The following is a 26864-nucleotide window of genomic DNA, read 5'->3' as shown; positions in this document are numbered from 1 at the left end:
ATTTTCAATGTAATCACAGCTTTTCAGGGAGAAAACACCTTTATCTCATTAATTGTATACATTAAATTTTAGATGTCTCTTTTTTCAGAAATATTGAAATGTGAAAAAAATGTCCATCTTAGTATTGAGCAAATAGGGTATTACTAATAATCAGGAATTCTGTACTTAAAAACTTCGTTACCTCAGAGAGTTAAAAATAGGAAATTTGATGGTTCTGTTTTTTTTGTTCAATTAAGACTAATTTTAAGGACTTAATCCCTTTCTTTTCTCAGAGGATAAACTAATAGAATGTAAAAATGTCTCTGGGAGGTAAAGTGTGATGGGAGATGAAGTCATTTGTTCTAATTAGAAATCTGCCTATCTGAACATTAAGATACTCAAAATAGCAATAGAAAAAAATTCCTGAAATTTGACAGATAAAACTTTCTAAGCTTTTTAAAAGGACATTTTTCTTAAATAACTACAGCTAAATTTCATTCTACTTCTTGCTTATATTATAAAATGTAATGAAATACAAAGTTACTTTGTAGGCCCTGGATGATCAGATTTGTTTTTTTCCCTACATTTAGTCTGATATTTAGACTAATTTATTTCTCCAATATGCCCCAATCTTTTCACCCTATTCTCTTCTTTCTGTTTGGAACATTTCCCTCCATACAGCTGTCTGTTAAAGTCTTATGGAGCCTTTAGGCCCTGGCCCAAGTCCCACTCTCTCCTGGGAAGCCTCACATGAGTCCCTGATAGCAGCCAGTACCTTCCTCTCCAAACCCCTTGCTATTCTGCGCCACATTTGAGGCACTTTTCATGTATTATTCTGTGATTATATTGACAGATTCTGTTTCCCCGAAAGGTTTCAGTTTCTTCAGGTCAGTACCCACTTCTTATACTCTCATGTCTTTCTTATGTATTGTAGGTGCTCAGTAAAATGTTGATGAAAACATGGAATTTTCTAGAGGTTCTCAGGTGGTAGGTGTATTCATTTGCTAGGGCTGCCATAACAAAAAGTCACAGACTGGGTGGCTTAAACAACGGTAATTAACTTTCTCACAGTTCAGGAGCCTGGAAGTCCAAGATCAAGGTGTCTGCTGATTCAGGTCCTGGTGAGATCTCTCTTCCTGGCTTGCAGATGGTACCTTCTCACTGTGTCCTCACATGGTCCTTCTTCTATGTGTGTGTATTCCTGGTGTCTGTCTGTGTCCAAATTTCCTCTTTGTATAAGGATACTAGTCAGATTGGATTAGGGCCCACCCTAATGGCCTCATTTTACTTGTCATCTCCTTTTTAAAGGCCCTGTCTCTAAATACAGTCGCCCTCTGAGCTACTGCATGTTAGGACTTCAACATGCAGATTAGGGGAGACACAATTCATTCCCTAACAGTAAGCATGCCTAAGATATGGAGAGGACTTGCTTTTTTCTCTTTCTCAGAAGGACTGAAAATAGGAAAACAGACTTAAACAATATTGGGAGGAATTCCGAGCCAACAGGAGGGTTTAAATGTTGGGATGTGCTGTGTGAGCGAGATTGGCAGCCTTATCTGGAAGTCTTTAAACTTAGAATAATTCAGCTTTCAAGGTTATTTTAAGAAAAACACTTAAGTTGATTTCTGCCCTTTTCGAAGCAATTTTTAAAATACTAGGCATCTGGGAGAAGCTTGACTATAGGCAGACATCAGAGAAATATAGTGGGTTTGGTTCCAGACCACCGCAATAAATTGAGTATCTCAGTGAAGGGAGTCGCATGAATTTTTTGGTTTCCCAGGGCATCTAAAAGTTACATTTATACCACACTGTAGTCTGTTAAGTGCGCAGCAGCATTGTCTAAAAAAAAAAATCCACATACCTGAATTTAAAAATACTTTATTACTAAAAAATGCTAAAACATCATCTCATAACACAGGGATGCCACAGACCTTCAATTTGTAAAACAAACCACAATATCTACGAAGCACAATAAAACAAGATATTTAATTTTTAAATACAAAACCACAGCCTATAAAAGGTGCTTGTCTGATACCGCCTCCTTCGTGATGTCCTTGTTGGTGTCTCCAGTGGAACAGTACGTCTCTTACCAGTGAAATAAAAATAGATGTGTGTTTGTGTGTCTTTTCATTTCTACTTCTTTTCAGGTACTTAAATCATGCCCTGCATTAGAACAACTCTTTGTGCTTGTTTCCCCTGTGTAGATTAGAAACTCGTTGATGGCAGGGGCCTGTGGACATCATCGTGAACGTTCATTGGCTCCCAGAGCTGTGTCTTGCACATGGTGACATCAGAGACAACCAGTTGCAGTATGCATGGCCTCATTCCTCCTCCCACAAGCCTGGGAAGCAGGCGCCCAGGCTAACACCGTTCTCCACCCTCCAAGTAGAAGCTGCTCCTAAATACGGACCGGGTGAATGGAGATGGCCACTTATGCCTCCAAACCCATCTGTGCTGCCTGACAGTAAGACGCTAATACACTTAGAGCTCCCCAAGGAAGAAAAGCTTAAAAAAATGCAAAGCAAAATCCAATTTGACTTACTTGATGCGGTTTTAATTGGAACATTAGGACATGGGTTAAATTACTTGAGCGTCAGCTACTGCAAAAAAGTGAAGATAAGAACTCTACTATTTGATTTCAAGTGACTTAGTATAAATGTTAACTCAGCAAGACTGAGGGGGGAAAAAGCACCGAAAGTAAGCAAGCAGGTCGCAGAGATCTGAGGGGTGAGTTTTATCCCATTAGCTGGACAGTCACAAGATTCTCACACTACTGTGTTGCTTAGTAGCCCTGCAGACTAGCAGCGTGACATCTGGTGATCTCTAAGAAACGAAGCCTGATTAGATGGGCCAGCTTCTTCATCTGAAAATGTGGAGGTGAGGAAAGGGAGAAAACTAGAGATAGACAGCCTAAACATTCCACATGCTTAGAGGACAAAAGGAAATAAAAGTTGCTGCCCGCTAACTTTACAATTAATACATGAGCCAGGTGAGTCAAATAAAATGAAAAGTAACTCTAATTCTACCACCCAGACATAACCACTGTCACACTTACGTGTGTGTTCTTCCAAAGATTGTTTCTTGTGTAAAAGCTATATAGACGCTCTAAAATTTCCCCCACAAAAATGGAACTATTAAAATATACTGTTTGTAATCCTCTCCTCATAAACATGTTGTGAACATCAATTTATACCTATAACAACGGTATTATTCTTCAGTATGCATGTACTGTATTTAATCAGTCTCTTATGGTTGGACATCTAAATTGTTTGCATTTTTCACTAGTGTAAACAACTCTATGGTGAACATACTTATACTCACATTTTTTCTCATTTCCTTAAGGTAAGTTCCTATACATACAAATACTGGTTCTGTAGCTCTTAGAACTTTTTTTCCAGATGGGAGTCACATGAGTTGGTCTCCGAACAGCATCTGAAGTGGTCGTGGGAGACAAGCAAAGCACCACGAACTGACAGTCTAGACCCACATCTCCCAGACGCGCTTCAAACGTAAAACCACCCTTTGAGTAGTAATGATTGATTGTCATATTGAACACTATGGATGGGCCGCTTCGCCACCATCACTCCCACCCGTTCCATCGTGTGCCTGCTGTGGGATTTGGGGGAGGGTTGACTGACTTCCGCTCCAGCTCTTGGGGAGGACTTTTTATAGGGCATAATTCCACCCCCTTTACCTGTGAGTGATTTCAGCGAGGCTCAGGATAGGGGCTGGTCTAATTACAACGCAGCTCAGTACTTTAGTCTTGTGACTGGTGAAGAGACGCTCATTCTTCCTTCTGAATGAGGAAGCCTGTAGCTCCAGGTGCTGTCGGCAGTCTTCCAGCAAACACATGGGGAGCCAGCTTTATGGTAGTGCACACCTTCAGCTGGGTCCCTGGCGACTCCAAGTTGCTGGATCTAGTCTGCCCTGAAGTTGGCCCCATGACTGGACTTGTAATTTACATGAGCCGACACATTCTAGTTATTGTGCCACTGGGACCACGGCAGGGCAGAGAGATTCTATCACTAACATTTATTTCTTTTTCCAGCAAATCCAGTTAATTTGCTTATTTTGTACGTTTCACTTACTTTTTGACTTCAAAATAGGCCTCTCAAAATAACAGCCTTTCCACCTGGCCTAGATCAGTCACATCCCACACAACTCCCATCTTCCATCCCTGTACACTGTGAGTCCCACATCTCTGCTCAGGCCCTGACCTTTCCCCTTCACACCTGCCTTTTCAGCTGCCTTTTGGCCATCACAGATGGATTTTCACACCACACCTCCACCTGAACACAGTCCCCACTGAACTCCTTTGCTCTGGTCTACTTTCCCTCCCTTCCCCTCATACTTCCCTCATATCCCACCCCACCCAACAACAACCAGTTCTCTACTCCCTGAGTCTGTGCGCCCAAATATCCCAACCTGTCTTGACTACTCCCTTGCTTTCATTCCCCCGATCTAATCAATAATCTGTTCATGTTATCCTACTTCAGAAATGTCTCTGGAATCACCTCCTGCAACCCCCCCTCCCCTCCGCCTCTACCCAACTAGTCTTCCTTCCTTTCTAACCCATCATCAGCCTTGGCACAAGAATAAAGGTCTTGCATGACTGATGAACCAGTGTGATGCCGTCAACAACACGCCCCTCCGCCAACAACCTCTGTTCTCAACTTCCTGCCTTTCAGAATCTAACCCCACACCGTTATAACACGTGGAAAGGTGCCGTCGGTGTGAGCTAGCCCAAGGGGTGTAGTGATCAAAGAAACAGCCTGGCTACCAAAAAGTTATTTCAGAAGAGCTAGCCCCTGCATTCTCTTTTCAAGCACTAGGAAGAGGATAGATTAATACACATCATGGGAATTCTTAAAGTCTATTTTCTCTTCTCACCCCTTTCCCACTTCCCACTCTGCACATTTGTATCTCCCGTCTTTGCCTTCTTAAAAAGCACCAATGCCTGATCCCTGGGCCTTTCCCCCTTTTCCTTTTGATCCGGTGCCACATAAGCACAAGTAAACCAATTTGACTAAGCAGTGCTTTCCTTAGAGAATGGGGAAGGCAAAGAAATGGAGTGGGTAAAGCCAAAGTCTCCTTTATGGGGCAGTGAGAAAAAGAAAAGCCTGGAAATACCGTGTGCTAACAGCTCTTGTCCTATGGCTACTTCGGATCATTTCCAGTAACAATCCCTGCCACCCACTCCCGCTGACACGCATGAGGTGCTATGGCCACATCTGGAACTTCACACCTATGCTGTTTCCTGTGTTGTTACACATGCCTTCTGGGTAATTCATACTCTTCTGTGAAGGTTTCATAATATGCAGGTAGTTACTCTCGTCTGTCTTGTAGCACTGAGTGTATAGTTCTATTAACAGTCCTTTCCATGTGTTGTATGAGGGTTCATATTCAGGATAAGGTTCAGGAAAATGGCATTCAGTTTTCATAAGATTGTTAAGCGGATAAAAATATTGGACCCCTACCATGTAGGTTATCTATTGCCACCTGTTGGAGGATGGAGAAGGTATCTTGAGATCAGACTATGAGGCAGGCAGCTATTATATAATCCATGGATACGCTTATCCGGTAACTTACAGGATGGGATCAAGCAGACAACGGTCTGGAAGCATTCACAGCTGCACTCGGCATCGCCGAAGGACCACTGGGACAATTTTATAGTTCACCTAGAGAAACAGGAAGTGCATTCGTTAAGTCAAGATTTATGAATGGGTAACTAGTCTTGTGGGTGCCAGGAATACGTCAGGGAAGGTCTTCATCATTGCTTGGGGACTAACAGAGCATAGAGGCCACCTGGTCCTAATGATTATTAAACAATTAACTACAATGCCCTTGACAGAGAAGTGATTTACCGCACAGTACAGCCCTGGGTAGGGCAGTGGAAGGACGGGAGGAACTGTACGTGCCCAAGGTGGCATCAGTTGTGCTAGCAATCACACACCACCCCAGAACATTAAATAATACCCAAAAACGCATTTCATGAATAACAAAGGCAAGTCCATTCTCACCTTAGGATATTGCCTGTGGGTGAATTTGGGGGACATTCTAAATTGTTTGCAGAAAAGGCAAGGGAAAAAGCCTATCTCAGGAAGCAGGGTAAACATGAGGAGTTACAAATCGCCTGGCACAAAAGAGTGCCTCGAATATTTGTTGCTGAATGAATTAGTCTACCTCTATCACCTTCATCCCAGGGGCTAGATCCAGACAGAGGGCAGGAAGACGGGGCTTGTTGCAAATTGAAGATCCTGCCTCCTTTCTACTTTGAACAAGTAAAAGAAGTGAAAGTTAGATAGATGGCTTTCTACCACAGACTTTAAGATCAAGAATCACAGGATGATACTGTCACATTCTCTTAACCAGGTTCATAACTTGTGGAAACTTTTAAACAAGTTAACACATTTAAATGTGTGACAAGAAGCATCAGATGGGTTCTGATTCACATAACCCGCCAGGCTGACCTGTGAACCTTACAGAGCAGAGCCTCCGTCCCGTGCATTTGTGTAGCTCAGGCTCCTTCACATAGTAGATGCTCCAATAGCTACGGGACAAATCCTGGCTGAGCCCACAGTCCTCATTTATCATGGTGGGGGCTAATACTACTAATAAGTTGCAGGCATGGGATAAAGGATCAAGATATTTGCCTATGTCAGAGGTTTTAGAGTATGACTCTCCTACCTTGGCTGCAAAGTGGCAGCACCTAGAGCGTTTTAATAAATATTGGCCCCATTCCGTATTAATTCTCTTTTAATCGTCTGGGGTTCTGCCTGGGCAGGGTTTTAAAAAAAACAAAACAAAACCAAAAAAACCCACAACCCTCTCTACTAAGCACCCAAGGCTGAGACCCACTGCTTTAGAAACTATCGAAGAGGTTCCGGCGGTTCGAGAGCGCGCCTCCGTGCTCTCGCGAGGAAGTCCGGCTACCGGAAGTGCTCGGAGCGCGCGCGCGCGCGCGCGGCGGCGGCAGGAGCCGACGTGCTGGGGGAGAACTGGAGGCAAAGGCTTCCCGGGTCGCGTTGCCTGCCGTGGGGCATCTGGCAAGTACCGCCACCCTCCGGGCTCTGTGCGAAGGGCCGGGGGCGGAGGCGGCGCCGCCGCCGCCGCCGGGCCCGGGCAGGGCGGCCCGGGGGGCCCCTGCCGGCCTCCGATTAGGGGTGTAGTTGCAGGGCCGCCCCCATGTTGCGTTTCCCGACCTGTTTCCCGTCCTTCCGGGTGGTGGGAGAGAAACAGCTTCCGCAGGAGATCATCTTCCTGGTCTGGTCACCCAAGCGGGATCTCATTGCTCTGGCCAATACGGCGGGCGAGGTGAGTGAACCGGCGTGCAGCCCCGAGGACACCGAGCCCGGGCCACCTGTGTATCCCGCCCCTTCCTCCAGCCCTGCTGAAAACTTTAAGTGAATCTAAGGGGCCACATATGGGAAAGGTCATTTATACGCCCACCTCCCGCATTTTATGGCCAGAACAACAGTTTTCATGCAGCTTAACGCAGTCGTACAGTCCTGCATCCCCAAGACTTGCAGTTATTTGTTAAATGGGCTTTTTAAAGGCTCATGTGTCACTCATGAGCTAGACATAGTAGTAGGTCCACAGAGTCTGCAGTTAGTTTACTTGCAGTTTAGGCAGAAGAAAGATGAGTTATTGTCAGACTTGAGCTGCGAATGTGCGTGTCTGTAGCTGCCACAGAGGATGTTTAAGAATCTTTATTCTGTTGTCCAAGTTATACAGAATGGGTTGGATAGCCATCACTGGATTCCTGATGGAATGTGCACGAGTGTTGTCAGTTAGCATTTCTAGTTCACATTGTATTACGCTTCATCAGGTGTAAACGGGTTGTAGCTTTCTGCTGAGAGTTTTGTTACTTGGCAGCCATGTTGTAAGGAAACCTTCACCTTGGCTTCTTTACTCCTTTGGCCTTTTGGCAGGGTTCCTGATAGTTATCTGGCCGGGTGAGAGTTGTGTGGTGTGCAGCCAACCTTGGAAACTAGGTGGTAAAGAGAACTTAGCAGTCAGGGAAACTTAGCAGCCTGCAAAACTGTGTTGACTCTCATGACCTCGTTGTCAGGGTATTGATATCTGCTTTCTCAAGGCCCTCTATGAAATCTTCTAGTCTCCCTCCACTGCCTGGGTGTTTTGGAACGCTGTCCTGGCCCTGAGAGGAGTGCAGTTAGTACAGCCACAGCAGTAGGAGAGAAGGGAGAGAATAGGAGCGTCACTGTGATCAGATGGATAGATGTAATCAATTGTGGGCATTTGTTGCTTCCGTTTTCTCAGTGAAGAAGAAGGGGCGCTGTTTAGGTGTAAGGATGGAGAAGAAAATATTGGAATTTTGAGGAGAAAAGAGAGGTATGAAAAAGCTGACAAGTGGACTGGTGAAACTTTGTAGGATTGTTCGTCAGTATTAAGAGCCACATGAGGTTAGTGATTTTGTAGTGAAACTAGTGAGCATGGTTGTATGTCTCTTCTGTTCAGCTGTATGGGTGCAGGCGTGGTTGGGTTTAACCAGAGCTGTTGTGACTAGCTGTGACAAAGCAAGAGAGATGCAAGGGGGTTGAAGTTATATGTAAGAGGAATGATTGTAATGATGAACTTTGGATTGTAACCTGATTAAGTAGGGAAGTGAGGTCACGTGTTGGGTGAGGGACAATGAGTTGGTCAGTGGTAGAGTCCATGGCTTGTATGTCTTGGTGAGGTTGAAGAATTGAAGCTGGGTATCTGGGATGAGCAGGAGAGATACAGGTGGTGATGGAAAGTGGGAGGTTTGCAACTGAAGATTATGGCAGCATTTGTAGTTGTTGGTAACGACAAGGTCACAGGCATGACCCTGAGAGTGACTGAGGTGAGGTAGAGGATGTGATCATTGAAGAAGAGGTAGTTGAGCACCAAAAAGCCAGGACATTGTATCTCTTGAAATCGCCAAGAATGATGATGAGTAGTGTTGGAAAGCGTGAGTGAGCCAGACAGGAGTCCAAATCTCCCAGGAATGGGGGGGGGGCGGGGGGGGGGCCTAGGAGGCTATAGGTGACTGCAGTTAAGAGGGATAGCAGGTGGTATGGTCTGATTGCATATGATTCAAAGTTAGAGGATTTTAGAGAAGAGAAGAAAAACCAGCCAGAAATGACATCAAGGAGGAAATCTTTATCTCCTAGCCCAGTAGTAGTATAGGGCACATGGTGTGCAAAACGGCCACCACCTGAGAATCCTGTAGGGAAGCAGTGTCCTCAGGTGAGAAGTACATTTCAGGGAAGACAGTGAAGATACAGGGGATCTTGATACCTGACCATGAATTCCAGAGGGCACAGAGGAAGGGTTTCAGAAGTAAGGAAAGTCAGAGATGGGCTCAGAAAAGAGCACTGGGTCTCGGGGATGAGCGATTCCTTGGGAGTCCTGGCTTCCCTGTAACCAAGAGTGAAGGAAGGATGCTATGAGATAAGGCAGGGAGTGGTAAAGCTGTGAGTACAGGAAACTAAGAAGGTGTGTGTGTGGGGGGGGGGGAATCTTCAGGAGCACATGCAGTTCGAGGCCTTTTCTTCATTTCTACCGGTTGTATAGAGGAGAGAGTAGGGACAGTTTTACTTTTGAAGCACAAGGAGCTCCAGGGCGTCATCTTTATCCTCCAAGGTGGGAATATACCCGGTGGAAATGGAAATTTAGAATGACTAAGTGACTTGTCTGAGATCCATGGCCAGTAAGTGACACAGCTGAAATTGTCTGATTCCAAGTTTCGTGTTACTTGATCTTACACAGCTGCCTTTCTAGTTCTGTTTGTGTCCTTTATTGCTTTTTTCGTTATCTTCTTGGACAGCCTTATTCCTTTTCTAAAAGGTAAGTCTCTTATTGACATGAAAGTTAGGAAATGTATAGGGTACAGGGTTAAATTAGACCTTGTTTCAGCCATTTCTTTGAAAATACCTTAAGTTCATTCAGACACTTTTGTCTTCGAATTTCTTCTGATAGCTAAATATTATATTTGATATGATTTTTAAAAAAATTTATAGTGGGGATCTAGTTATATTTTATTTTTGGAAACGGATTTTTTATTATTTGCCATTATTATCTGTTTTGTCTCAGGTTTTACTTCATCGACTTGCAAGTTTTCATCGAGTTTGGAGTTTTCCACCAAATGAAAATACAGGAAAGGAAGTGACCTGTCTGGCTTGGAGACCAGATGGCAAACGTAATGATAGTATTGTAAAAAATACATTTTTGTTTTTCAGAAGGAGTATTCTGTAAAGAGAATTTATTTCCAGAAAGAATTTATTGTTCTTATTATATACTAGAATTCTAAATTTGGGAACTTTGCCTTTTTTTCAAATGCTTTAAAGTGTTTTCATAGAACTCAGATTAATTCTACCATCTTGTTTCTTGGCAAAGATATCTCTAAAACGAAATCTGACTTCTTGGCAAAGATAAGGCTGAAAAGAAATCTGATAGGAATATACAGAGTACTTTGGTTTTGTTCTTTCGCTGTCGTGTTGTCCTGCACTGTTTGCCCTAAGCTTCATTTGTCACTCACTCGTCAGTTCAGTACCATCATGGCCCTTTTCTCCCCAGAATGTGTTTTAGCATTAAATGAGTGGCTCATAAATATTCTCTCTGCACATTTGCCTCACCTGAAGGACTGTCAGTTCTGACCCGCTTCCTGCAACTTCTGTGTGATCTTACTCCTTTTGGTGCCCTGTATGTTGTAGCTTGCTGCATTGTAGCTCTGAGGACTGAACTCTCCTCTTCCATGTGTTGTTACAAGGACAGTCATTGTTTGAGCTGTTGTACATGTCCAGTCAGCACAGGAAAATGCTACAAATCACACAGCTTAAAGTTCATCTGTATCATTGGTGCTTAAAAAAAGAAAAAGAATTGTTTTTGTAAAATGATATGTACTCCCTATTGCTTACTTTTTTTCTAGATAAATATAAGTATGTAAAAATGCCCTGAAAGCCTGTCACTTTACAGTTAACAACTATTTTTGTCTGTACTCATTTTGCTCCGTTCTTGTTTCATCTTTTACATAAAAACAAAGTATGTGTAAAATTAGAGAACTTTTGTAAGTAATAATTTGAGATCTTGCACTATTCATCCAAAAATGCCACGATCTCAAAAATTATGAAAGTCAGTGTGTGTGAAAATGTATTTAAGTAGATGATATTTTTATCATTAAAAAATGTCTTGTGATTTTCGACAGTAAAATAGGGGTTTTTTTTGGTAATGATTATTTCAAGATTGCTTTAAATCGTTTTGAAGAAGAGGAGACTTGGATTGCCTCACATCTAGCAAAGCTGCATATATTGGTATACAGTGAAACTCACAGCCCTCTATTTAGAAATTCTTCAATTTGATATGTTAGGACGATGTTAATGACTTATGTAGAGAAACTATACTAGATAATTCAGCCACAGTGAAAGGAAGAAGACCCATCGGTATTTGATGGCCCTGTTCATTAAGGGTTAGAAATAAAAAAGGAATAAAAAACCTTCCAAGAACCAAGCAGATGGAATCACTTTTCCGCTTTTGGGTGGGGACCAATATGTCTTGGTGATAACGATATTATTGTTTATTTGTTGATGCCTGTTCAGTATTTTCTGCTTGGCATCAAGGTTCCAGTCTAGAGGCTGTGATACGTAAGATGTTAAGAACAGTACACGAGAAAGTAGTAGATTGCTCATGAAAGTCTGAGCATTTGAAAATAAGCATAGGTAACAGCATAACTATATGCAAAGATATCTTTTAGTTTTTTAATTATTTAAAGCAAGGATTTGGGGGTTAAATCATTTCTATGATTATGTTGTCTTTAAAATAGTAAAATTGGGGAAGCAATGAAATACCTGTTTTTCTCAAATATTGCACTAACTTATTCTGATTATTTCTTCTTTAGTTTTGGCCTTTGCTCTTGCTGACACCAAGAAAATCGTTTTGTGTGATGTAGAAAAACCTGAAAGCTTGCACTCTTTTTCTGTGGAGGCTCCAGTTTCTTGTATGCATTGGATGGAAGTGACCGTCGAGAGCAGGTTGAGTAATAAAAAAAGAAAAACCCCAGTAGTCACAGTAGTATGTTTTTGAAATTCTCATTTTTTAAAAGTGGAAACTTAGGAGTATCTGGGTGTTGAGTATGTGTACATTGCATTTAACTTTTTGTTTTAAGCTTATCAAGCTGCAGTTTTTTTAATGCTCTGTTGGGTTTTTTTTCTCTTGAAAAAATCTCTTTTCTTATTGGAGCAGTAACGCCTCAGTGGCCAAGATTTTTCTTTTCAGTTATTTTTAACGGTTTGTATCGATGACTTATACATTCAAGGAATATTAATTAAAATCATTGATTAGCAAATTGAGGTTCTGTTTTCCTTTTCACCATATATTTCACCTGGAGCTTTGTGTTTTTGTGTCCCAGTGAATATCCTTAGAGTACAAAAAGTGCTGAATTGAGCATTCTGTTTTGATGCTGAATGGGTTCTTTCTGTGTTCATGGTCCCTATAGTTTCCTTATTTTGTGAAAATAGTTTTGCCTTAGTCTGTGAAGTCAAGTACTACGCCAGGTTTGCAGTAAAGATGGCTTAAAGAATCAATGGGCTTAGTGAATACTGAAAATAAAAGTTTCTTTTTTGAGGAAATACGATAATTTTCTTTTCATTCTAATTAAGTTTTAAGTTAATATCAAATGAATTTGTAAATCCTGATTATTAATTGACAAATTTCCTAAGAAAGGGACTATAAAGCATTAGATAACAAGGTCTAGCCTGGGGTTTGAAATTCACTGTAGATAAAACAGTGATTAATCCATCATCAAATAAAGGTTGTAAATGGTCATGTGAATTCATAGAAGATTAGAGGAACAGAATATACCATGTAATTTCTATCTCAGTCCAGTTACCTGCTAAGTGTATTCCTAACACGCTTTTCATTAAGAGTTCAGAAATATTATGTGGAGATTCCAGGGTCTCTCAGGACACTACTTTTTCACCTTCTTACTCATTTATTTCCAGCCATATTCGGAGATAGGATTGAAAAAAAGGGGGGGGGGGATAAATAAGACTGTTTCAAAATACGTGGTTGTCATCTTATGTACCTGCTGGGTTTTTACATCTTCATATGTATGTAAGCTATAGAAGCCATCATTACATTATATAATAATTGCAGTGTTCTTTACAGTTACTCTTGGAACTCATATGTTCAGTGTTGGTTCTTAGAGGAGAGTTCAGTCAGTCAGTCTGTATCTGGTGCTGATACTGAATACATTTGAATACATTTCATATGCTGAGAAAATTGTTTATAAATATTTGTTCCTCTAAATGTAAAGTGGGTAGGCTGATTTTTTTTCCCCAGAAATAACGTTATAAGTAAATGAAGAAATTCCAACTTTTCTATTTCTTGTTTGTGATTGTTATAGTGACTATTTTACAGTGATAAACTGTGTGTGGCATCTGTTTACTTGGTGTGATGTATAAAATTGGGCATTTAAAAAAATTAGTATTTTTTAATGGAAAGAAAAGTAGAATCTTTGTTTTTATAATACTTGTTTTTGTTTTGTTTTCACCTTTTTAGTGTTCTAACGTCCTTTTATAATTCTGAGGATGAATCAAATCTTCTCTTACCGAAACTTCCTACACTGCCCAAAAAGTAAGTATCAGAGTTTAATTTCATTGGAATTAATCTTGCAGATTTCTTTCCTTTCCTTTTAACACTGACAATTTTCTCATGTGTTTTAAAAAATGCATTTCTGGTTTTTTTCTAGTTATAACAACACCTCAAAAATATTTAGGTAAGATATGCCTTTTTTCCTTGCAAGTAAGATACTCTTTTATTATTTGAAAGATATAGTTAAAGATAACCCAATTTATGTTTATATTTTAGTGAAGAAAATTCTGATGAAATTATTAAGCTTTTGGGAGACGTCAGGTAAATCTTGCAGATATCTTAAATATTTAACAAGTCTTATTTTCTTAAATTTGATATTTGATATTTGAGGCAGTTTTTAGACTAAAGTTCCAAGGACAATTTCCTTATTTGTCATGTTATTTCATTGCTGACAAATACCTCTGAACAATAAACAGACAATATCTATTATTTACTCGTTCTTATTCTATGATACTTGGTTGTATCAAGTTTAATATTATGATGTACTTTCATTTTAAAAAGTAAAGGAGGGTGGAAGTGCTAGAGTTTCTAAAATTTAAATTTAAATGTTCAGGTTCTTTAAGCACACTTAATGCATTTAGCATCAGAGCCATGATAAAACTGTTGGCGCTTTATATTAACTGGAAAAGAGATGATTTTGTTATTGAGAGTATACAAATATAATCATCATTAAAATAATATATTCTTATTTTACTGTAAACTGATGTTTTTTTAGGCTGGATGAAATGTATGTTGTTCCTTTGAAAGAAAGGAATAAGCCCAATGTGATTGAGGCTTGGTGAATTTGTTGTGGGATTCAGTTCCCCCACAAGGAAGCTTGAACATGCAGATTATGTGAGGGCAGGAGCATGTCTTGGTGTAAGAACTCGCTCCTGTCTGTTGTCCTCAGCTTGTTGCATTATTTTTAATTAGGCTTAATATTCTTGTCCTTGGAGGAAGCTCTGCATTTATTGAGCTTTATGCTTATGGAATGTTCAAAATTGCTCGAGTCACTGGGGTAAGTTTTTCTTTAAAATCTTCCTTTTTGTTTCTCTTAGAATATAGCAGCTGACTGATTTATGGAAAAAGAATAAAACATTACTTTTTTTCTTAATTTCAGTTATTGGAATTATTTGTTCTTAAGTGTTAAAAGGATAATTTTCCTACTAAGAATAGTGATACGATGTCTATGAAGATCAGGGGCTCTTAGTGGAATTAGTCAAAAATTTTTTTCTTAACAAAAAGATTGGTATGATACACTGGATTATGATTTAATGTTTTTCTAGTCTTGTGTTTAAGAGCTATACTTTGTGATTGGAATTTGATAAACATCATCAGAAGCAATCTTATGCTCAGTCTCAGTCTTCTCCATATCTTTTTCTTCTTATTCTTACAGTTCCCTAAATGGATAGAAAATGTTATAGGCTCTGTGGGAATGTTAGTTCTCCAACACTTAGTTTGGGCCCCTTGTTGGGGGTGTGTGTTTGTGTCCTTGCAACTAAGAGGATACATGCCTTCATGTGCCACATGTGTGGCAGGAGCCAGGCATGTGTTTCTGCTTTTTAGAGCTCTGAATATTTGCCTCCTATATTGTAAGCAGATGCAGTCTAGCAATAACACTACATATAATGGAGATTTGACTGTTTTACAGATTGTTGGTACTTGTCTTGCATTATGTCTATCAAGTGATTTGAAATCATTGTCAGTGGTCACAGAAGTTTCCACCAGTGGTGCCCCAGAAGTTTCGTACTTTCAGGTGAGTACTGGAACCTAATAGCAGCAGAGGGTAAATATATATTTTTAAAGGTTTTATAGTTTTTTATTATCCATTTCACTGGATTCTAAGGTCATCAAAACAAAACAAAGCAAAAAAATCGACTTGGAGCTTCTAAGACATATATAGAGTCCTACTGGTGAATACCTTACCATTCCAATGGCACAGCATAGTTAATATGGTCTATTAATGACTATATTAACTCATTGCTATACCAGTTCCATCTTTGTACCAAGTGTTTTCTTAGGATTCTGACCCTAATAATAATAAAAGCTAATATTTATTAATTGTTTAATATGTGCCCAGTACTGAGTGATTCAGTATAACTCATTTGAATCCTCACAATAACCTAATAAGTAGGTACTATTATCCCCATTTTATAGTTGAGTAAATGGGCACACAAACTGTAATTTGCTTGGTGAGCATTGGAAAGTGATGCTACGCAGTCTGGCTCCAGAGCTGGTGCTCTTAACTAACACATTGCCTCTTGTGTAAGATGACTGCTTAATGTTGGGAAAACCCTTTTTCATTGTGTGCTGTTTGTATCATAGATTGTGGAAACTGGGCTCCTGTAGATTATTTAGATTGTAGCCTTGTCTTCAAGAAAATCTTCCCTAAAATTTCATCGCAGATAACCCAGCCACTTAGCCTAAGAACGCATGAGCTCTCAAACAAAAGTAGGGTGAAAAGATGCAAGGTGTGATGCATGTGATGCCTTCCAACATTCGTTGTATTCAGAACATCAGAGAACTCTTAACTTCCTGACGTTTGCTGAACAGTTGTTCATATTTGCTCTTCATCTTAAGGTTCTGTGAAAATGTGATTTCCAGGATTGCATTTGGTGCTGTAATAAAATGATTCACTATTAATGTGAAATTTGTAATAGGTATTTTTCAAACTCTGTTGAGATAATTCATGTACCATTGTAATAGATATTTCACTTGTATTTATCAATAACTATAATTCCTTTAACATTTTTACAGAAATTTGTGATCATTTTTTAAATTCCTCATAAGAGTGTTATAAAATAGATTATTACATTTATTCTAACTATGTAGAAGGGGTTGCTCACCTCGAGAGGGTGATCTGTGCATAGATAGACACTGCAGATTAGAAAATCCTAAGATTGTATTCTGTTACTCTCCAAACCATTATGCTCAAAAGGAGCAGAGTCTGGCATAGTCTTTCTGATATGTAGTTAGACTTTGACTCTTCTTTAAAAGAAGTAAATATGTCTGCTTGTAACTTACTTTATTATTTTGATTTGACAGCTTGAAACCAATCTATTGTACTCTTTCTTACCTGAAGTAACTCGAATGGCCAGAAAGTTTACTCACATTTCGGCTCTTTTACAGGTATTTATTTATAGCTTGTTTTATGTGACTGTTTACTATAAATTTCTAATGTTCTGTAAATAAAAAACTTGAAAATCTTACTTCTTAAAGCCAACTTTATGTGGCGGAGGTGTCTAGTCTGATAGACAAGTTTATAATGTCTGTTAAAGCAAGAAAGAGAAATTTAATTGAAAATCTACTCTTACCCATCTCTATTTCTCCAAAGGAAAAGAAAAAAAGTAGTTTAAACCTTTTTAAACATTCTCATAAATAAAACAATATTTTGGAATTTTAAGTGTTTTTACAAATAAAGTAGTATGGAAAACATCATATCAGTTAGCTTTTGTACATGATAAATGCACCCCAAATTAGCTTGTGATTGGTGTTTTAGTCGACGATTTGGGCTGGGCTCAGCTAGAAGGTTCTGTTGTTCTGGGCCAGGTTCAGCTATTCGGGGCTGGGCTTGGTCGTACATTGGTGGTCAGCTGGCTGGTCCAAGTGTCCCATAGCTGTGATGGCTTTGTCTGGACTGCACATTCCTCATCTCCCAGCCGGCTGGACCAGGCTTGTTCATGAAGTGGTGGCCACGGCAGGGGTGTCAAGAGTGCAAGTGGAAGCATGCAAAATCTTCTGGGGCCTTAGACTTCTGCTTTCGTCACACTAAGCCCCAAGGCCAGCCCGACTGAAGGACTGGAGAAATTGAGTCTGCATCTGCATAGAGGAGCTACATGTACTTCATGTCAAAGATTTCTGGAGATTAGTGTCTTTTTAAAAGGATACTGTTTGAAAATTGAATAGTTGGCCAGTCAGCATTTTGACAGTTACTGTATATAAAATGCATCTTATATGTAGAAAGCTGGAAAATATCTGTTTTACCAGATAAAAACTGAATTTGAGAAAGTTTGATAGTTAAATGATTATCAAGTGTTAGCTATAGTCTTTTCTTTCTCAGGCTTAACTGAGTTAAAAGTGATTTATAGTAAATTTTGGACTTCTTTGAGACAGTTGACAGTAAGAAACATGTATTATTTAGTTAGCATGTAGACTTAAATATTTTTTGCTACTTTAATATTTTTGTCTTCTTGTTAATAGTATATAAATTTGTCACTGACATGTATGTGTGAAGCATGGGAAGAAATATTGATGCAGATGGATTCTCGTCTCACCAAGTTTGTGCAGGTAATATGCCTGGAGTTTCCCATGGAAGGTGTTAAAGAATGCACGTTATCCTTGTTTACTTCATGAAGGACATGAGAAAAATCAGTCTGTTTTGTAAAAGGCTCAGATCATGATTTCTTTCAAACGGTTTGGTCTAACCTCATACTGTTATCTCAGAGAGTGATACACCAGCTCTTCCCCTTGGTACAACTTAGGTGGGGACAGGATTGTGAAGTGGAGCTGGTAGGGCTTGGGGATTAAGGACAGGAGTTGGAAGAGCTTTCTGGTTGTTTTCCTGTAACTGCTATTCAGATAATCAATTTAAATATGAATTTGAGAGAAGGCTAAGGGTAATAAGAAAGGGAGACATGTTCCTGTAATTTTGAATAAATATGCTTATAATTTAAAAAATACCTATTACGATTTTATTGATCTTTCTCTAGGAAAAGAATACAACCACATCAGTGCAAGATGAATTCATGGACTTGCTGTTGTGGGGGAAAGCAAGGTAATGAGCTCATATTAGGTACTCTTGCTTTTCCTTCTCTTTTTAAAGTAATTTATTTCAAAAGCAATTCACATTCATTGTAAAAAAAAAAAAGAAAGAAAATTCTGGTGCGCAAAGACCAAAAAAGTAGTATATATTTTTCTAGGCATTTTTATTCACGTATTTATTTTTTACATAAATGTGATTGTTCTGAGTGTATGTATAATATATGTAAATATATTATATATGTACTTTTTAAATGTATACAAATTTTAAAATTCTTTGTAGCCAAATCAGTCTTTTCCTTTATTGTATTTGCCTTCACATTATTCTTAAAAAGATCTTTCCCATATTAAGTGTTCAAAGATCTGTATTTTCCTCCAGAGATTTTTTTGCGGTTTATGTTTTTATTCCATTTACATGTTCCAGATGTGATTTATTTGGTCATATGCTGTGGAAGACTAACTTCTTTTTTTTTTCAGTGTTCAGGTAATTGCCCAGTATAATTCATTGAGTATTACACCTTCTTCTTACTGGTGTGAAATACCATTTTAGCATATAGTACATTCTTACATCTACTTCAGTCTGTTCCTAGACTTTATTGTTTCCTGTTTTGCCCATTTCTTTGTGAGTACAACAAAGTCTTAATTTTTGTTGGGCTATTTCTTTTTATTAATTTTGTTTAAAAATCTTGTTTGTTCTTTGAAATTTAAACGTTTTAAGTGATGCATTCAGATTTTGAATAGAGGAGACTAAAAATACTTTCTTTTTCATTCTAGTGCTGAACTTCAGACCCTCTTAATGAACCAGTTAACAGTAAAGGTGCGGTTATCTTTGTATTTTAATGGCTATGAACACATTCTTAATTTTTTTTAGAATGGCATATAGTATTTTACTTGTATGCTGAATACTTTTTTTTCTCTTAATTAGGGCTTAAAAAAGCTTGGCCAATCTATAGAGTCATCATATTCCAGTATACAAAAATTGGTTATAAGTCACTTACAGAGGTATGAAGGCAATGTAGACTCGTTTGGTATTGCATCTACACGTACTTGGCATTGGTCTTCTTTCTGCAACCTTCTTTTCATCATCTGGCATTCTCTGTTTGAGCCTCTTCTGGCAAAGATTGTTGCATTAGCATTTGAGGGGACTCTTGGTGTGCCCAAGATTTAAAGAGTCAATAATGGTAGTTCTGCTTTATGAAATAACTTTCCAACATCTTTTCACCACCCGAGGCCCTGTCTGGGCTTTTATCTCACCCAGACAGCCATGAGGTATGTCTTGAATAGGGCATATACCCTTTTTTGAGTGGTGAAATTAAGTAAGTTTGTATGTCATTTTATATGTTATGTAAAAGCATGTATATATTTTTGCATTTAACTCCTTGGCAAGGTGTTGGTTATGATTATCCTCATTTAGAAGAAACTGAAGTTCAGAATGGTTATATATGGCTGACCCAAAGTTATTAAGTGTCAGAGCCAAGACTGTCCCAGATCTTCAAGTCTCATGCTGTTTCTAGCTACAGCTACCTCAGTGAAGCAGTTTGCAGGTAGATGTTCAGTGTTTGGCTTAAATTTTGATAAATTTCTTTATGCTGAGACCCTGGGCCTTACTATATCACCTCCCGTTTTGATCACTTTAGGACCCTCTGGCCTGGTCTCTTCCAGTCCACGCTATGCCCCTCAAATATATTCTCCACAGTGGATCTGATCATGTTACTCTTATTTAAAAACTTCCAGTGTCTTCCCATTTCTTAGGACTAAGACCTTTGGATGGCTGCCTATCTGCTTCACCTACACTGGTGGCCTTCTCAAACTTGACAGTTTTTCTCCTACCTGGGGCCTTTGTACAGCCCTTTTGCTTTCTGGAACACTCCCACCCTGTTCTTCACTTGCATTCTCTAGCTCTCAGCTCAAATCTCACTTGTTCAGAGAAGCCTTCTCTAATCCCCAGATTAGATCAGGTTCTTCTGTTAGACCTGCACCTGGTGTGTTTCCTTTAAGGCATTTATGGTAGTTGGAATGATATACTGTCTGATTGTATGGTTATGACTGTCTCCCCCATTAGACTGGCAGTGTCATGAGGACCCTTTTGTTTTGTTCACCATTAAGTCCCCAGTATTTAGCGTAGTGCCAGACCTAAAGTTGGAGCTTAATAAATATTTGTTGAATGTTAAATACATAGCTGTTGGGTGAACGATATGACTATCTTAAAAGTGCCAGGACTAACTGTGGAGCATAATTTGATCTTACAAAGTTTAATCTTGTGGTCATATATTCATCTCACTAGTCATGACAACCAAATGTTCTTCTACAGTTTTTCAAAATAATTTGAGAAATAATTATTTCTCATAGAAAAAGTTACTTTCAGTTTTTATTTCTGAAAACTTAGAAATATTGAAGCAAGATAGTAGCTGCCTGCCACCTTGACGATGGTGTTTCTGCTCTGTTTTTGATAGTGGCTCAGAGTCTTTATTATACCATTTGAGTGAACTGAAAGGAATGGCTTCATGGAAGCAAAAATATGAACCTCTTGGACTAGATGCTTCAGGAATTGAAGGTGGTAATTTAATTCCTCAATAGAATGCATTAAATCCACTTTACTTACTTGACAAATGATATTTATTTATTTACTTCCTTTTAGATGCTATTACTGCAGTGGGTTCTTTCATACTCAAGGCAAATGAACTTCTTCAGTAAGTATTGGGGATACTTGAATATTGGAATCATTAACTTGAAAATGTTTTACTTTTTACTTATAAATAAGAATGTAGCAAATTGTTGTGATTTTCTAAAAATGAGTTTTTAAGTTTTTATCAAAATTATACCTTTACATGATTAAAACAGTCCAATAGCACAGCAGTTTCATACATTAAAGTGGTATTTTCCTGTCCCGCCCATCCTCACCCCAGGTCCTCTTTCCAGAGGGAATCCTTTTAACTATTTCTGGTTTTAGGTCTGTAGGTTACTTCCATATTTCTAAATTGTATGACTGTACTGCCTTTCTTTTACTTACCAGTTTTGAGAAATTATTCTTCTCTGTATGTCTGTCTTTCCTAGACTCTGCTTGCTTTCTCCTTGCACAGTTCTGCCTTGCTCACATCCTCAGGCTCTCCGCCGTCTCAGGGGCAGTGTCACACCCCTGGAACTGCCTCTGTCCCTGCTGCCTGTTCCATTAGCCTCCCCCTGCCTGCACCAGCCTGCGTGCAGGCTCCATCTCGTGCAGCCACCGCCCTGGCGTTTTCTTCATTGCTTTCATGGGTTAGATCCTTACTTCCAGGATCTCCTCTGTTTCTTGGTTCATTTAATCACTTTGTGGAAAATATCTTCCAGTAACTTAGAAAACGGATGTGTGAGGGTAAGCTTTGTGTGTCCTTTTGGGTCTTTTCTCCTTCACCCACACTTAATTGATGGTTTTGACTGGGTATAGATTATGAAGGGGGATTCATTTTCTCATAGAACTTTCAAAGCTTTGCTCCATTGTATTTTGGCCTTTTTGTTGCCAGTGGACGGTCTGGTGCTTCTGATTCTCATTCCTTTGTGTGCTATTTTTTTTCTCCTCTCAAAAAGCTTTATTCATCCTTGATATGTTGAAATTTCACAATAGAGTTTTAAATGTGGGTCTTCTCATTTGTTGTACTCATAATAAGAAAATGCCATTTTAACCTGAATTCTATATTGTATTATTATTTTGATAATTTCTCCCTCTCCTTTTTTTAACTAGATTTTTGTTCTAGAAATCTAGTTAGTCAGATATTAGACTTCATGGATTGATCCTCTATGTCTTTTATTTTTACTCTCATTTTTTAAAATATCTTTGTCTTTTCTATTTCCTGTGAAATTTTCTTGACTTAATTATCCAATGCTATCATTCATCATAGACAATTATTGAGCATTTAACTATGTTTTAAACACTATTCTAGATGCTTAGGGTATAGCAGTAAACAAAACTGATAAAAAAAATCTTGCCTTCGTAGATATTATATTCTTACATGATGAGACAGACAATAAAGAAATGAATAATTAAAACATACAGCAAGTCAGATAGTGATAAGTAGTGGTGGGAAAAGCTAATGAGGGAAGGAGGACCTAGGGCATGCTGGGGGAAGAGGTGCAATTTTTTGGTCAGGGAAGGCCTCACTGAGAAGGTGATGTTGGAGAGAGGAGGGAGTGAGCCCTGTTACTTTGGGGGCAAAGGAGACAGCAAGTATGAAGGCCTTGAGTTTGGAGCATGCCTGGTATATATGAGGGACCTCAAGGAGCCACTACAGTTAAAGTGACTTGAACAACAATGTAAGTTGTAGGGGATGAATTGAAAGAGGTCACAGAGGATGGGACAGGTTGTGTAGAGCCTGTAGGCAGTTGTAAGGACTGTGGCTTTTACTCTGGGTTTAATAAGCTCTTAGGGAGTTATTAGCACTGGAGCGACAGGATATGACTTAGGTTTAAAGAGATCCCTCTTGTTATTTACTTGGTATTGAGAATAGATGATATGAGGGCAGGGACAGAAGCCATGAGACAAATGGTGGTCAGAATCAGAAATGGTCAGAACCTGGATATATTTTGAAAGTAGAAATAACAAGATTGCTGAATGGTTGTGTGGATGGTAAAAATAGAGGAGTCACAGATAATTACAAGTTTAGGTCCTAAGCACCTGGTAGAGTATGACTAACATTTACTGAAATGAGGAAGACTTGGGGGAGAATATAGGAAATATATATGTATTTTATGTTCCTCAATTTGGGTTTATCTGATTTTTTCATGGTTTGATTCAAGTTATACATCCCTGGCCAGAATATTACATAATCGGTGGAGTGTCCTTCTCAAGGTGTCAGATCCAGAGGCAAACAGTGTCCATCTACCTCTTCTTATTGATGTTAATTTTGATCACATGGTCAATGTATTAGGCATATTAAATTGAAATGTCTGTTAGATACCCTGGTGGAGCTGTCCAGCATGTTGTTGATTGTATGAGATTATGTTCAAGTGAGGGATCCCGGCTGGAAATGTAAATTTGGGAGCCATCAGCACATTGGTATTATTTTAAGCCAAGAACCTGGATGGGATAGTTAGTGCGCTTAGAGGAGAGATCTGAAGACTGGGTGATGGGCTTTCCAGTGTTAGAAATGGGGTTGATGTGGAGCTAGCGAAAGAAACCAGAGAGGCAGAAAGACCAAGGAGTGGGTGTCCTGCAGGCTGAGTGAAGGACGCATTGCAAGAAGTAATGAAGGATTGGTTGTCTAATGCTGCTGAGTCAAGTAAGGTGAGGACCAGAAGTGGAATAGATCAGAATATTATCAGAATAGATGATGGGTGACCTCGATGAGAGCCACTTCTGTGGCGTCATGGGAGCAGGTATGATGCAGAATGAGAGCAGATGCAAAGAAAACAACAAATGTAGTCTCTTGAGTTTTGCTGTAAAGGGAATGGCCAGCATTTAAAAATAGTCGTTGGGTTTTTCTTTCTTTTTACAATGGGAGAAATTAGAGCATATTTATTTATGATGGGAATGTTCTTCTGAAGGGGAACAGCTGAGATGGCAAAGAGAGGGAAGATTGCTAGAACAAGAGGATTCAAGAGGGGATGGGATTTAGTGTGTCAGGGAAGGGGCTGGAAAAATAGTTCCTCCATAGTTATAGGAGAGAAGGCCAAGACAGGGGTCAGAGATGCTGGTATATGAGCAGATGAGGGCTTGGGGATGTTCACTTCTAATTGTTTTTATTATCTTAGTGGAAATATGAAATGTTCTGTCATCAGCTGAAGGTAAGGATGGTGAAGTGGTATTGAGCTTTGAGAATAAAGGAGGCGGTGTGAGCCATTTGTCTAGTACAGTAGGAGCGTGAATGGGCTGATGAAGCAGGAGGATTGTCAGTAGTGCTAAGGGCTGCTTGGTTAGCGTTCCCAGGAGCGTTAAAATGAGACCAGCCAACATGGCTGTGTGGTTTTCTCCAGCCAGGGTCAGCTGCTCGAGTGGGAGCACAGAATAGGTGAGCAGTTTGATTTACTAGGCTTGGTGAGTAAAAGGAAGCAAAGGGGAGGCAAGAAATTGAAGCAAGGGCATGATTAAAATGATAAACCTCAAATCTGTACTGATTTAGGAGGGAAGTGAGGACACAGAGGGGGTGCGAGACAGTGAAAGGTGGTAGAACTAGTAGGTGGTAGTCTTGGTGGGATGAATGTTGGGCTACTGGAGAAAAGTCACTGGAAAGATAGTTGCTGGCTGTTGGTGAGCAGGGTGCTTTAAATTGAGATTTAAAAGGTTCACGTTGGTGGACTTCCTTGGTGGCGCAGTGGTTAAGAATCCGCCTGCCAATGCAGGGGACATGGGTTCGAGCCCTGGTCAGGGAAGATCCCACATGCCACAGAGCAACTAGGCTCGTGCTCCACAACTGCTGAGCCTGCGCTCTAGAGAGCCCACAAGCTGCAACTACTGAACCTGCATGCCACAGCTACTGAAGCCCACGTGCCTAGAGCCCGTGCTCCACAGCAAAAGAAGCCACCACAATGAGAAGCCCATGCACCGCAACAAAGAGTAGCCCCCGCTTGCTGCAACTAGAGAAAGCCCATGTGCAGCAACAAAGACCCAACGCAGCCAAAAATAATAAATAAATAAATTTTTACAGAAGGTTCACGTTGGTAATGAAGGTCTAGGGTGTGAACTTTAGAATAAATAGCCCAGGTGGAGTGCAGGACGAGATCTTTGACCTGAACCATGCTATTGAATGTCTTATTATGGCAGTCCCGTCTTTTAATTTCTAAGCGTTTTCTTATTTGTTTAATCATTTTTCAAAGCTGTGCTCTTGCTTTGTGGATGTGACATCTTCCCACAGCTCTCTGAGGACGTTAATTAGAGTTTTAAAAAATCTCTGCTGCTCCCTGAATTATCTCCTCTTTGTGTGTCACTTTGCTGTTTATTTTGGTCTCTTGTTGCAAGCTTTCTTCAAAAACCTGATGCCCGATTGTTTACTCATATTTATTCGTGAGGCAGTTTAAAGTTGCCTGGAATTGCTGGGTGCAGAGCGGCCCAAAGCCAGCATGAGTGCCAGAGCATGCGGACCTGTGCTGTGGGCAGCCAGTGCCGACCCAGAACCGCCTTGGCTCTTCCCAGTTTATTCAGCTTCCTTGAAGAACTCTGTTTTTGTCTGGAAGGAAGTAAGTGCCTAGGGCATTCATATTTTGGGGGAAAGAGTGTATTGGCCACTCTGTGTTTCAGTTTGTCCTCCTTTGTCCAGCCCCAGATGTCATCCTAATGTCTTCTGTTGAACTTGATGTTTCTAAGGACTGAGTATCCTTGGCATCTGCCGGGTGGATGACTCCTTGCTGCTCTCTTTCCACAATGCCTGGCACGTGGCCGCCTCTGGTGACCTTCACCAAATCACTAGTCTTCTGTCGGCTTTTGACATTTCTGAAACTCAAAAAAATTTTTTTTCTAGTGTCCTCTTTTTGTGTGTGAGTTTATAACACATCCACCTCTCCCCACCAATCCACCATCATTTTAATGGGCTTTTATTTTTTTTAATGAATTTATTTATTTATTTTTGGCTGCGTTGGGTCTTCGTTGCTGTGCACGGGCTTTCTCTAGTTGCAGCGAGAGGGGCTACTCTTCATTGCGGTGCGCAGGCTTCTCATTGCAGTGGCTTCTCTTGTTGCAGAGCACAGGCTCTAGGGGCACGGGCTTCAGTAGTTGTGGCTCGCAGGCTCTAGAGCGCAGGCTCAGTAGTTGTGGCACACGGGCTTAGTTGCTCTGTGGCATGTGGGATCTTCCTGGACCAGGGCTCAAACCCATGTCCCCTACATTGGCAGGCGGATTCTTAACTGCTGCGCCACCAGGGAAGCCCCTATTGGGCTTTTAGAAGGTAGAGCTTATTACAGATGTGTGTACTCAAAGAACAAAGCAGGAGGAGAAATGATATTCCTTTTCCTGAATGTTGAATAATTTTTTGGTTCTTCGTATTTGCAGAGAGTGAACATAAAATATTAAGCTTTCTGTGATCACCTTTCACCTTTCAGTGGAAGGTAGTTTTTGATTTAACTTCTTCCTCCTTTGAGCTAAGTAGAATATAGCATTATTTTAGGTTATAATGGAGAAACTGAGGCAGTGAGAACTTTGACGTTAGCCTATAATAGATCAGTGGTTGCCTGGGGGTTGAGGTGAGAGTATTGACTGGGAAAGACAGAAAGGAACGTCTTTTCTGTTTTTCATTTTTGCTGCAAGACAATTTTGATCATAGTGATTGGTAACGCAAGAGATGTTACAGTCTTTTATGTCAGGTGTTTTACTGTGTACAGAAAGGTTAATGATGCTGACCTACTTCTCCAGTAGTATTTATGACATTTAATGCTTGGAAGGGACTTTGAGATTTAGGGGTGAAAAGTGCACATATTATTTGCTTAGAGTAATTATCTTACAGATGTGAGCTTAAAGAGGTTTTTAAAAAAATGATATCCATCTTTATATTCAGAGACAGTTTCATCAAAGGGAAGATGACTTCCACTTATAACCCTTAATCTTGGGGGTACAT

At 39.8% G+C, this 26864-nt stretch overlaps 1 protein-coding gene across 1 annotated transcript in view; it reads left to right on the top strand.

Annotated features, from left to right (window-relative positions):
* Positions 1–6942: 6942 nt before the first annotated feature.
* Positions 6943–26864, top strand: part of ANAPC4 (anaphase promoting complex subunit 4) — a 41155-nt gene continuing 21233 nt past the window's right edge. The window contains exons 1-15 of the mRNA XM_060012734.1: positions 6943–7293; positions 10057–10162; positions 11858–11990; positions 13519–13593; positions 13709–13735; positions 13828–13872; positions 14524–14608; positions 15242–15346; positions 16636–16719; positions 17791–17877; positions 18300–18364; positions 19123–19165; positions 19274–19350; positions 20802–20902; positions 20987–21038. Of these exons, the coding sequence (XP_059868717.1) occupies positions 7165–7293; positions 10057–10162; positions 11858–11990; positions 13519–13593; positions 13709–13735; positions 13828–13872; positions 14524–14608; positions 15242–15346; positions 16636–16719; positions 17791–17877; positions 18300–18364; positions 19123–19165; positions 19274–19350; positions 20802–20902; positions 20987–21038 (1214 nt within the window). The 5' untranslated portion in view covers positions 6943–7164. The remainder of the gene's footprint in view (positions 7294–10056; positions 10163–11857; positions 11991–13518; positions 13594–13708; positions 13736–13827; positions 13873–14523; positions 14609–15241; positions 15347–16635; positions 16720–17790; positions 17878–18299; positions 18365–19122; positions 19166–19273; positions 19351–20801; positions 20903–20986; positions 21039–26864) is intronic.

This window comes from Delphinus delphis, chromosome 5 (assembly GCF_949987515.2).
Source record: "Delphinus delphis chromosome 5, mDelDel1.2, whole genome shotgun sequence".
Classification (NCBI taxonomy): domain Eukaryota; kingdom Metazoa; phylum Chordata; class Mammalia; order Artiodactyla; family Delphinidae; genus Delphinus; species Delphinus delphis.
The sequence above is the reverse complement of the archived record's forward strand: the minus strand, read 5'-3'. Positions and strand labels throughout refer to the sequence as shown.